The following is a 12,292-nucleotide window of genomic DNA, read 5'->3' as shown; positions in this document are numbered from 1 at the left end:
AAAATACGTTTTCTAAGAAAATGGCGTCCAAATATGGTGGACTTTGCGAAAACTGCAAACTTTTCGTTGTTGTTACTGCTAAAATAACAGTCACAACCTCTTTAAAGTATTTTTGCGTTAAAGCGTCTAGCCATGCCTACTCGAAGTTGTAAACAACAAATATATATAGTTACGAAAAAGAGGGGGAAAATTCCGAAATCGTGTAATTTTCTAAAGTTGCCACAATTTTTGGACACCCTGTATACAAGACATGGGAATAATCTTCTGACATCGCAAACTACGCACAATCATCTATTAGACAAAAAAGAATTACTTCTTTATGTTAATTTGTTGCTGAGATATGCTTCGTCAAAAGTAGTACAGAATACTACTTTATGGTGTTCAGCAATTATCGACAATGAACTTAAAGAAGCAATATCTCAGTAGGAAAGTTTTTTTTCGAGAAAATAAAAAAAATACGGGTTTCTTAATTTTCCATAAGGAATTCATAAAAAAATAATTAACAAAATCCATGAATTGACCGGTAGATGCCCTGCTTGAGTTGAGATGGAACGCGTCAATCCCTGAATTTTCCAGGTATTAATTTTGCAATTTCCAGGTCTAGTGCAAGAAACTAACAGTAAGAGAACACATAAATTTTAAGAATAATGTATTTATATATTTAAGAATGGCCATCCTTCTCTCCAATGAACGAATGCAATTAAATATTGAGTCTCAAGGAAATAAATAATTAAAATAAATAAAATGTAAGTTGAGAAGCCTACTAAGGGAATTAATAAGTAAATACTTTTAATAAATACTGGAAGACATTCAAAATATACAAAAATATTTCACTCAATTTCCCTGAATTTCTTCCGAAATCAACTTCCTGAGATTTCCCGGTTTTCCAGGTAGTGTATGAACCCGGTTCTTATTCACAGTAAAGATGTCAGGTTTCTCAGAGTATACAAAGAAAGGTGAAGGGCCATGAGGAGGCAGAAGTTAAGTTCAACCCATTTGTATCTCCATTTACATTCAAAACACATCGAAGCCACCAGTGACCTTTCGCATGCACCAAAACCTGCGATATTACTGAGGTATAATTGTTGTTTGTTCAATGTTTCAGATTCATTTTTTATGCATTCGAGAACAGTTTCGTTTGGATGGTACTATGGCTAGCTGGAATAACACAGTGTTAGGTTTGTGTACCTGTAATTGTGCGAATCTTTTCAAACTGCTGTTGGAGGAGATATTCTTCTTCATACTCGACAAAAGTGGCACAATGTAATCTGTTTGGAACAACGTTTAAACAACGGTCAGGGGGTTATTATCTGAGAGTTGTATGAACTCGGCAGACTTGCACGGACATCAAGTCTCTTGATAGTACAAACGATACCATTACATAGTCTTTTGCCAAGTGATGTGATAAAGAAATGCCAAACTCCACAGACATTGAAATCACTCTGATGATAACATGTGTTCACAAAACTCCTCCGGTTTTTACAATGGGTTACAAAACCATCTGGAAAGCAACACATGTATTTAGAGGTGTTCTACTGAAAGGAGTTATAATGAAGTTAACCAAATAAAACTGGAAAATATGAACACTCGCAGTATCATGTTTAAGGTATTCTGGTATTATAAAAGAATTGTGATCTATTGCAAGGGTTTCTGGATTTCTATAATAAACAACAAACTGATGAATGGTCTGTTATGTCACTGATCATGTAAAATATCCACATTTGCATTTTATATAAATTTTTCTTGTATCTATTGTATTCATCTTCCTTGCAAGGGTTGGATCAAAATAACATCTTTCGAAACTCCATCTTCTGGGTAGTTTAGTCCAGTCACACCACCCTTTGCCACAACTTCCTGTGTATTTAGCATTCAAACTGCAATTCAAGCTTCCCAATTCCTGTGTTGTCACTTATACTCTCAGGCAGAGAGTGGGGCATTTCCTGCTTTGTCCACCGGTAAAAATAAAGAATGAGTCCTACTGCCCTGTTTACAATGCTTACTGTGCATGGCTAACAACACAATTTTTAAGGTAAGGTGTTTGTCATTCATTGAAGTTCAAATTTAAGATCTTCACTGTTGCATCTTCAAAAACTTGATTGTTTAGTCTGCCACTCGTAAAGAGTTGTCCTTGCCTTTACAGTGTAACTATGTGAGAACTGTTCGAAAGTTTCACACTTACCCATTCCTATCATTATTTGCAATCAAAATACTATTTTTGTTGCTTTAATGCATCACATAACTATATATATATTTTGTAAATCTGAATGCCATCCTAGCTTGATTTTTTAATATGTTCTATAGTATAGCAAGAAGAAAAGGCAAGTTTTTACTTTAGTCATTTCATTCGATTCAATGATTCAGCTATTTTGGTTCCGTTTTTGTGAATATATCTGTTCCACTAGGTTCACTACAGTTTCTCTATTGTTTACGCACTATTGTTTTTCTTTTTTTCCGAGCAGGGAAATATGGATATGATTTAATGTCACGTGCTATCATAGTGTTCCTCAGTTCTTCAAGTTCGTTCACGGGTGCACTGTTCGTGTGGTACTTTCTATTGTGTTACGACGACACATGTCTAATCGGGTTGGATATTCCTTTTGAAGAACATCATATTAGAAATCTGAATTTACATGACTTATCAACATTAGTATGTAACAATGGTATTAATACTTACAGGTTCTGTTTTAGTGTAGGTTTATTACAGCTCAATAGAAATTGCAGTGTATATGTAAACGTATATAAATTATTATGTACAGTACGAGTAGATCGGCTGAAAGTGAACTATGTATGCCATAATCGCAAATGTTCATCATACTTAAACCAATTATTTCTTAGGAATAAATGCTTTATCAGCAAATCTGGGTTGCAGACACGGGAAATTCTTCTATTGTTACATGTTTGTTTATATGTACATTATTTTTTTTTAATTGTAATTATTGTTAGGGGGATTTGGCCCCCCTCACATAGTTCATTTGGTACCCTTTTCAGCAGTCGAAAAATGTGTGGTTCTTGCTGTAGTTTTATATGTTATTTTATGCATAATATATTTCAAGCTTTGATACATTTAGAACTGTTTCGAAAGGAAGTTGGCTTAGTTCTAAATCTATCAACACTTGAAACATGCAATGTTATAAACAACTACAGAATCATTACAGGCCAAACCACCATGATTTCTAACTGATTCAATTTGTGGACACTGGTTCCCGGTAATATTTAACAAACTATTAAGAGGAATCTTATGAACCGGTTCATTGTTTTTTTTTTTTTTTTTTTAATACACAGAATGTTTGGGGGTAACAACATGGAGGAGAGTTGCAGAAATAGACAACCGCTCTGACCAGGATTAGCTAATTTAAACCAGCTAGTTATATATAAAAAAAAAATGGTTTAAATTAAAAAACGAAAAATGTTCTTAAAAGTGTAAGTGTTTGTAAAATCTTCATAAACACACATTTGTGGGATTGTCACGTTTCCCTCCCGTAAATTATTCGTATTATATTCAGACCTAAATTCCCCATTCATCACTCAAAAAGATTATTCTACAAAAACAACTAAAAAAAATAATAATAATAAGTTTATGAATGTTTTGAGATGTTTTTATAGTTTGTTATTGTTGTTATGTAACTGCAATCTAAGAAAAATTCTAAATATTGTTTCGTTTCAATAATGTTTACTATTAATAAAATACATCGAAATGCCGTACATTTTTGTGTGCGTGTGGGTCATACAAACCCCACGAGAGGCATTTAGTGAAATGAGAAGTATCTTTGGTATCTATTTATGCATAAATGGGTCAGAGCCAAAGTGGACTCAAATAATTCGTATCTTTATTCACTTTTCTTACTGATATGCAAATTAAGTCGTTGTATTTCTTTAACATGGACTAATAAAAGTCGTTGTTAACTAACTTGGACTAAATTAGTTCTTCTGTACTCTGTAGTACTTTGAAATTATCTATATGTAATTCTGTATAATGGTTTCACTTCTGCAACTGTTTATCTTTTTGTCCTTCTGAAATGACTCTTGATAATTATATTAACAAGTAGGCCTACTTAAAGATCAGTACAATGTGTTTTTATCAGGAGTCCTTCGTGAGTGAGTCGGCAGACGTAACGCATTTGTGCATCGCATGTGTGTAGTCCTGGTTCCGAGTTCAAATGGAGGACAATTTCTCTCGGATGTAAGTCGAGAAGCGGTTTGGATTCCGCTTTAAGCTAATGTGACCCATTCCAGCATAACCCGGTTGTTGCATAATAACACCAAGGCGAAACAAACTTATTTCTGTCTATATGTGATATGAATACATAGAGCAAATTACTTAGACTAAAACGTGGTTTAAACCAAAAAACTATTTTTTTGTTTTTTCAATAAAAACCATGGTTTTTGTCAACCCTGGCTCTGACGTTTCACTGTTTTGAGGTATTCAAAGTAAAAAGTTCGGGCACATGAACATGTCTGCTACGTTGTCCGAACATACGCTTATTATGTATCATTGGAAAGCTTTTTCAATCCTTCGTACAACAAGCCTTTCAACATTCTAGAACAATTAGGACCAGAGTTATAGCAATTTGAAGATAGGCCTAGCTATACGACCACAGAAATGGCATTTTGAGAACTCTAACCTTGAATCCTTTCAAAACTAAGAGATATGGAACTAAAAATTGCCATGGCAACCGTATTCTATGATTAGAACTAATTCTCCAAATTTCATAAAAAATTTGGAATGCTTAACTTGAAAATGGAACTAAAGTGTGTTGATTTGGCATGAAATACCTCAAACAGCCTGCTTGGTTTGAATTAATGAAAAAAATTTCTAGGATTCCCTTGGTGAAGTACCGCATTCTACCGGTAACATTTCAAATTTTAAGCCCGCTCTGCTGATCTGGTGACTACTGTTTGTATCTTTTCGTTCCTGGGTTCAATTCTCGGTGGGTGTACACAGAAATTCAATTTAATAATTACTCACTATCACTGATTATCCGTCTCCTCTATTTTAAAGGGCATACCGGTAACTGTGGACGTCAAATTATATACATATAAAAAAAAACATTTAATTCCATTTTAGATGGTTCTATTTAAATTAAAATTGTACTTACATAAAATTAGGCCATACAGGTATCATGTACAAAAGTGAACAAGACTACCTTGAGAGCTGAACAGCTGTATGGCGGAAAGCAGACGTTCGAAAGTACCGTCATTATTCTGCTGCTTAACGAAGCAGTAGGCCTAAGTATTCACGGATGTCAGATTGGGTTTAGCATTTGCCTTTTATTTTGATATTTTTCATGCAATTTATGTAAACCCAGGTCCCTTGTATTTACACAAAATATTAGTCATAAGATAGTATCATTAATTAAACTGTGAAGTTCAGTAACGACAAATTACTGATAGTGCTCCCTTTCAAGCTTAATATGAAGTGAATTTTCGCCAAATAAACATTATACCAAATAATTCCCGAAACAATATACCAAATATTTGATATAGCACACATACACTTAGAACATCTATGAAAGGATACAAGTTAGATCCAAGTTGAACCCGTCCTTAGTATAACGCCTCCTACTCTTACTAACGAGGTTTCTAATAGGATTTGTTACTTTCATGTTCGACATTGTATTAGCCATTCTTTTGTACCCCGTATATTGGCAATTGTCCTTTGTACATATGTCCAGTTCTGGTTCTCCTTGTTCCTCCACACAAACATGGAGGGGAGTTGCAGAAACAGACAACTGCTCTGACTTTTCACTACTCAGTCTTGACTTTCTACAAGAAAAGCATAAACCCATAAAAATACCACCGCACCTCCACAGTGCTTATCAACTGTGGTTACGATTGTCACCGCTATAGCCATAAGCACGACAATACAGTAACATTGCAGCGTATGTATATCTTTTCTCACCACTAAAAAGTTTTAGGAACATCTGAAAAGCACCTGAACTCATCCGGGGCAAGTTATAGCTCGCTAGCTATCTGTCACAATTACCACTCGTATTCTACACAACGACAAAAGAAATTTGTCCTATGTCTCAGAATTGGCACTTCTGCACAAAACATACACTAAAATCAACAACAGGGTAGCACCTGTCATAAAAAGGAACACATATATATGTTTATCCTTTGTATAAAGCACAAACGCATCACACTATAAACATTATACCGAAATCACATCGCACACTTCTTTGTGTCGCCCAAGAACAGCCATTTCCGGAAATCCACTGTCTCTGTCTGGTAAGGACTCCAGCACTGATGCCAACCAAGTTGAGTACAAGTTCCCTCGTGTCGATCTAAATTTTCCCTCGGTTCTTGAAAATTCCCATGTTCCAAAAATTGATAACATAAAAATAAACCATATCCTCAAATATTAATTGCATAACTGACTAATTGTAATACAAATGAAATTATAACTTGTACACTCTACATAATGTGAAGACAGTTCACTTACCATTAAAATTTCTCTGATGTTTGCACTTCTTGCTTCCGCAACTTGTAATGTTGTATAATTCTTCTTTTTGGGAAGATCTAGGTATCGTCTCGTAACAGAGAATGTCCTACACTTAAAATTCTTTGCCAGGAAGGGGGTTTTAAAAACGCGAACTACATTTAGGCTGCTATGACTATTTTATTTCTTTTCTATGTTTTAACGTCATTTAAATCAGAAAATATTCTTTCAGCTTTCGCAATGGAATGTGGAAGGCATGGCACTAGCTTAGCGAGTTTCCTAAATTTTGAAAATTGAATCACCAGTGAGATCCATATAGTTAGGAACGTTATTGTGATTATGTTTTTCACACTAGCTAGGTAATGGGGCGTTTACACTTAGTCGATTTGCGTTCGATTCAGTTGAATTGACATCACTTTCAACTTAATCGACCGTGTAAACGGGAATTCAACTTAATCGCTTGTTGATCGAAAGCGACTAATCGACTGGCAACTGAATTGAAAGACGTTCTATTTTCTGTGGTTGAAATAATTGAACACATCCATCGATCTGATTCGGCCTAGTTGCTTCGATTTAGTGGCAAATGCAGCGAGTCGATTTAGTCGTGCGACTAAATCGATTTAGTAGTGCGACTAAATCGACCAAGTGTAAACGCCCCATAAGCAAGCATGCCTCTGGATGGTGTCTTCCACCCTGACAGAATAGTTCCTAACACTAGACATTAATATGTAATGACGTCAAACAAAAATATCATTGTCTTGCAATTAAAGTAATTATTATTGTTTCTTTCTGAACATTGAAAATTCCCACGTTTTTTAGCTTAAGGGTTTTTCTTTTCCCCGTGAGTAAAATTGATATTTCTCCTCTCGATATAGAAAATTTATCTCGAGTTGGTATCACTGTCCCGCTCCATCGCCGCTCTTTCATCTCTGGGTAGGACGACTTGTTTAGCAGAAGCGTCTTTCGGCTCTAATGACGTCATCGAGATTTTGCTAATTGAAAGACAACGAATGAAAATCGACCTCGGGTACCTCATTCCGCAGCTTATAGCGTGAATACAACACAAAATTAGTGTGTTAGTTTGCAATATAGTACAGATTAAAAATATGCACTGTACTTGTATTACAAATTTTAAACATCCGTCAAATTTAAAAAAAAAAAAAGAAAAATTTTCCTTTCACTTTTCCTGTTTTAAATGATTCCTTAGACCAGCGTTTCCCAACCTTTTTCAACTTGCGGCACACTTCAGGGTAACTTGAATTCTCGCGGCACACATTATTATTATTATTATTATTATTATTATTATTATTATTATTATTATTATTATTATTATTATTATTATTATTATTATTATTATTATTATTATTTGAAGGTATAAAATACTGTAATATTTTTTTCTGATTACTGGCATTCTTTCCACGGAGAAGAAAGCTTGATCACTGGTTTTCCCTGTGGTAAATCATTATGCTTATTTTTCATTTTAATTTTAAAATAGAAAACAATTGCAATCAGATATAGTGCTCAAGGTGTTAAAAATACACATTCTTTTTCGAAAACTGTACCCAACTTTTCATTAAGAAGGAGGATTACTAAATAAAGAACGAACAAACAAATCTCTTTTACTTTTAAAACACAAATGTAGGTAATTCGTATGCATGTTTACTTTGTCGGAAGGATTGAATAATATTTTAAAATTTCAAGTTATGAAATAGTCTGCAATAATAAAGAAACAATAATGGTCATAACAATGATAACAAATACTTTTTTCAAAATTAGAAATGTACAGAAGAATGTTCTACAGAAAATTAAAAATGTTCTACAGAATAGTAACACAGTATGAAACTTTAAACTTCAGATTCATAGTAGTAATGTGAAATACAAATATACCTTTTTCTCTAGATCTTGCAATTTGATTGCTATAGAATTAATAATTTTGTTTCGATTTCCTCGCAGCACACCAGCGACCCGTTCGCGGCACACCGGTTGGGAAACGCTGCCTTAGATGTTCTTCCAAATCATTATCCTAGCATATACTCAAATAATTGAGTACAGAATGATAATAAGCGTGCAAACTGATGTACTCTGGAAATAAGTACGTGCTGTCCTAGTATCTGTTATCGATATTCGATTATTTAATCACGAGATTGTTTCTTAGGTAAGAGATTGCATTCATGGATGTAGATTAACTTTATGGGGACCTCTCCTGACATGTATAAATACGATTCGAACGTAGGTCATAAGAGGACTGTACAAAATACACAAACCACCTTGTGCTGGGTGGTCACTAAAAAGAAAATGGTATCTAACCAAGTCATGACAGAAGTGCAGAATAGAGCGCGGGAGTGCGTACGCAGGAAGCAGACGCATAAGCGAGAGAGAGTATGCACATAAACAAGAATAGTACCAAAAGCACTTGATATTGTATAAAATCACATAGGTTAGAGCAAGCACGCAACCCAGATTTTTTTTTTTTGTTGTTGTTGTTGGAATAGCTAATTTCTTCTGAACGTCCAACACGTGTGTGTAGTATTAAACCTGTGTTATTCTGCATTCGAAAATACGATTAGTAACCGTTAATTACTGTCATCTATATTCTCACATGATCTGATAGAACTAGATTATTTTTATGAGAGAAAGAAAATTACATATGAGGTGTAAAATAAATCTTTGGGCTACATCAATCTTTTTTTCTGTAAAAGAAGTATGATTTATGTTAAGAAACTGTACAAATGTTAGTCAAGTTATACAGTTTTGGGGAATACAGACTCGGTGGCCCCTTGTTGGTGCGCCCCTGGGTTAAGTATTGTCTTCATAGTTCTTTTCAACCTTTATTTAACCGCAGTTTTTTTCCTATTCATGCAAGTATCGTTAACAATAGCTAGCAATGAATCACACTGGTGTAGTTTTAAGTTGATAAGATTCATTGTATTGTTGAAACGTGATACAGTAATCATATTTTAACTAAACAAAACACTGGCGGTTGTTTTCTCCTGCTGTTCTTCAGTCTTTGTTGTGGCAAATTGCTACAATATTGCAGAGGAACAGCTACAACATAGCTTTTTAAGCTCCAAGTTATCCAGTATGCCAAAGAAAGTGGGAATAGAGCCGCAAAACGTCATTTTTGCCCACCACCTTTTGAAAAGATGATTCGGATCTGGCGAAAGCACGAAAATGATCTGAAGGCAGCAAAGTGTTCTAAGCATGATCTCCTCAAAGGAGGTGTGAAAAGGCTCCAACTCGAAGATATAAGAAAATATGTAAACCAAAGGAAGGAGAAGATTGCAGTGTCTACAAAGATGATCATCCAGAAATCAAAGTTTATGGCACACGAAAGAGGTATCACTGATTTTACAGGTTCAACTTCATGATGTTTACGATTCATGCAAAGAAATAATCTTTCCATGCGTGCTAGAACAAAAATTGCACAAAGGATGCCGGATGGGTATGAGGACAAAATCATTCAGTTCCACAGATACGTCTTGGAAATCAGAAAACGTAAACAATTTGAACTTTCGCAAATAGCAAATATGGATGAGGCTCCTTTAACACTGATGTATACGTTCAAATAAAACAGTTGAGCTAAAGGGCACGAAAACCGTAACTGTAAAAGTACTGGTCATGAAAAAAGTTACACTGTTGTACCTCGGTATTATCACCTGTGTAAACGGAACGAAATTGAGGCCGTTCGTGTTCTTTAAAAGAAAGACCTTGCTGAAGGAACAAATACCAAATACAGTAGTGATTCATGTTCAGAGCAAGGTTGGATGGATGAAAACGGATGTGGTATGTAGCTTCTTTCTTTCCAATTAGTTAGTACCGCGCAATAGAAATAAACTTCTGTTTGACAGGAATCGTAAGAACACGCAACTGCAAATTATTTCATTCCTGATTCATTGATATCGAGTGTGTCACGTCGGATTGGGACTTAGATAAAGACAATATATTCGGCCATCATTCAGAGAGCAGAATGATACGTTATTGACAAATTATTAACATAAATAATAGACAATAACCAAAATTTAGAATAGGATTGACATTATATTATCACCAAACTAATGTTAATACAAGTAACAGATACAAAGGAAAACAAATGAAAATAATCAAGGATTTCTTATGTAATTCTTGGCTATAAACGTCTTCGGTAGGTATCTTCTATGGCGCGTCTCCATTTTGTACAAATTTCCATAATTGTTGTTTAATTTATGAATACTAGTAGTAGAGAAATAAAAAGAGATAATGTGAGGTAAGTTGTTTTACATAAGTTTTCCTAAAATGGTACGTAACAACAGCAGTAGCAGTAGTTGAAGTATGATGGTAGATATTATTAGCAACAGAAGTGCGATGATGAGTGATGATAAGTTTATCATTATTGATCCAAGTGGGCTGTTAAAGTCCATAGCGAACGAAAATACGATGATACAACAATAAGATACACATCGTAAGTAAATCAATTCCTTTTCTCCCCAGGTTGATAAACATGATTTTCCACGAAACACAAAATAATGTAAAAATCTACTATTCATACATGATGCGATGCCTCTGCGGCCATATCCAAGTAATTCATTGGTATTTCATATTTATTATGTGATATTAAACTTTACTGTTAATATTCATTTTAATATATTTTTAAAATTCGAAGAAGACATATTTGTGTTCAATTTAGACAGCCTTAAAGAAAATCTAAACACCATGCTCGTGGGTTTAGATTGAGTATACGTCCGCTTCCCCGGTGATTTTTAACGAATCGTAGTGATTCTAACGATTCATATTAGTTCATAATGAATCGGAATCGCATGTTATAAAGATTTAAGAAGGAAGCTTATATGGCTTCTAAGCTTCTAATGTTACTATTGAACCATGTTTACTGAATATTTCCATGCATAGCAAGCAATAGAGGGTAATTTGTGGATATATTGATAATATTTATATAATTTAATGTAAGCTTCCACAATCCACGGTTTATTTTTCGAATATGGAGTTGTCTTGTTTTCTAATAATATGATTATTTTTTGTAGTTTAGTAATTAAAGTTGAGTTTGCTTTGCTAAAACTATTTATGATAAACTTGTTGGCTATCTTTGAAATTTCCAATTGAATTGGGATGCATTTGGATTCATTTAATAAGGCTGTTTTCGGACAAAATTCTGGTTGTGAAAAGATAATTTTGGCAATTTTATATAATATTTGTTCTATTTTATTGTAATGTTTGTTGCTTTTGTTATAAAATAAGCTACCATATAGAAGTTTGACTTGACTTACTTGTTTTAATACTTTGACTAAAGTAAACGAGTTGATATCCCACTTTTTTGCAGATAAACATCTTAGAAGTTGTACATGTTTTTCCGAGTTCTTTATTAGGTATTGCATTTGTTGATTCCAATTAAGTTTCTTATCTAAATATATTCCATACCTAGATATTTAATATATGGTTCAGGTTGTAATTTTATATTATTGTAAGATAAGTGATGTTTTAAATTGTCCTTTTTTCATGAAAAAATTATATATTTGGTTGTGCATCCAGGAAACCGATGTTTTAAAATTATTTTCTGCAATATTAATTCCTTTTTCGATAGTAGTAGTAGTAGTACTGAGAAGTGCATCATCTGCAAATGATATTGTACTGTCCTTCCATTTTATAGTAACTAAGTCGAGAATATATATATTGAAAAGTACTGGGCTAAGTTTGCTTCCTTGTAGTAATCCTAGTGGTTTCTCGAGGCTCTGTGTATGTATTATATATCTTTACGAATACTTTCGATCAATTAGTGTGTTGTGTACAATTCTTATAATTTTTCTGGAATTTTTAGGTTTGCCATTTTTCTGATTAATATATCCAGAATTGCATTATCATATA

The 12,292-nt window shown here is 33.9% G+C and overlaps 1 protein-coding gene across 2 annotated transcripts in view; it reads right to left on the bottom strand.

Annotated features, from left to right (window-relative positions):
• The window catches only part of Pten (phosphatase and tensin-like protein), an 81,634-nt gene extending 75,397 nt beyond the window's left edge, over window positions 1–6,237 (bottom strand). Inside the window, exon 1 of one of the 2 annotated variants that reach the window (XM_081759691.1) lies at window positions 5,519–6,237. In XM_081759691.1, coding sequence (XP_081615817.1) covers window positions 5,519–5,786 — 268 coding nt within the window. In that variant the 5' untranslated portion in view covers window positions 5,787–6,237. The remainder of the gene's footprint in view (window positions 1–5,518) is intronic. The other variant, XM_081759690.1, reaches the window with a different exon arrangement.
• Window positions 6,238–12,292: the final 6,055 nt, after the last annotated feature.

The sequence above is a fragment of the Thermobia domestica genome, chromosome 5 (genome assembly GCF_964235325.1).
Source record: "Thermobia domestica chromosome 5, izTheDome1.hap1.1, whole genome shotgun sequence".
Lineage (NCBI taxonomy): Eukaryota > Metazoa > Arthropoda > Insecta > Zygentoma > Lepismatidae > Thermobia > Thermobia domestica.
This window is presented reverse-complemented; position numbering and strand designations above follow the sequence as displayed.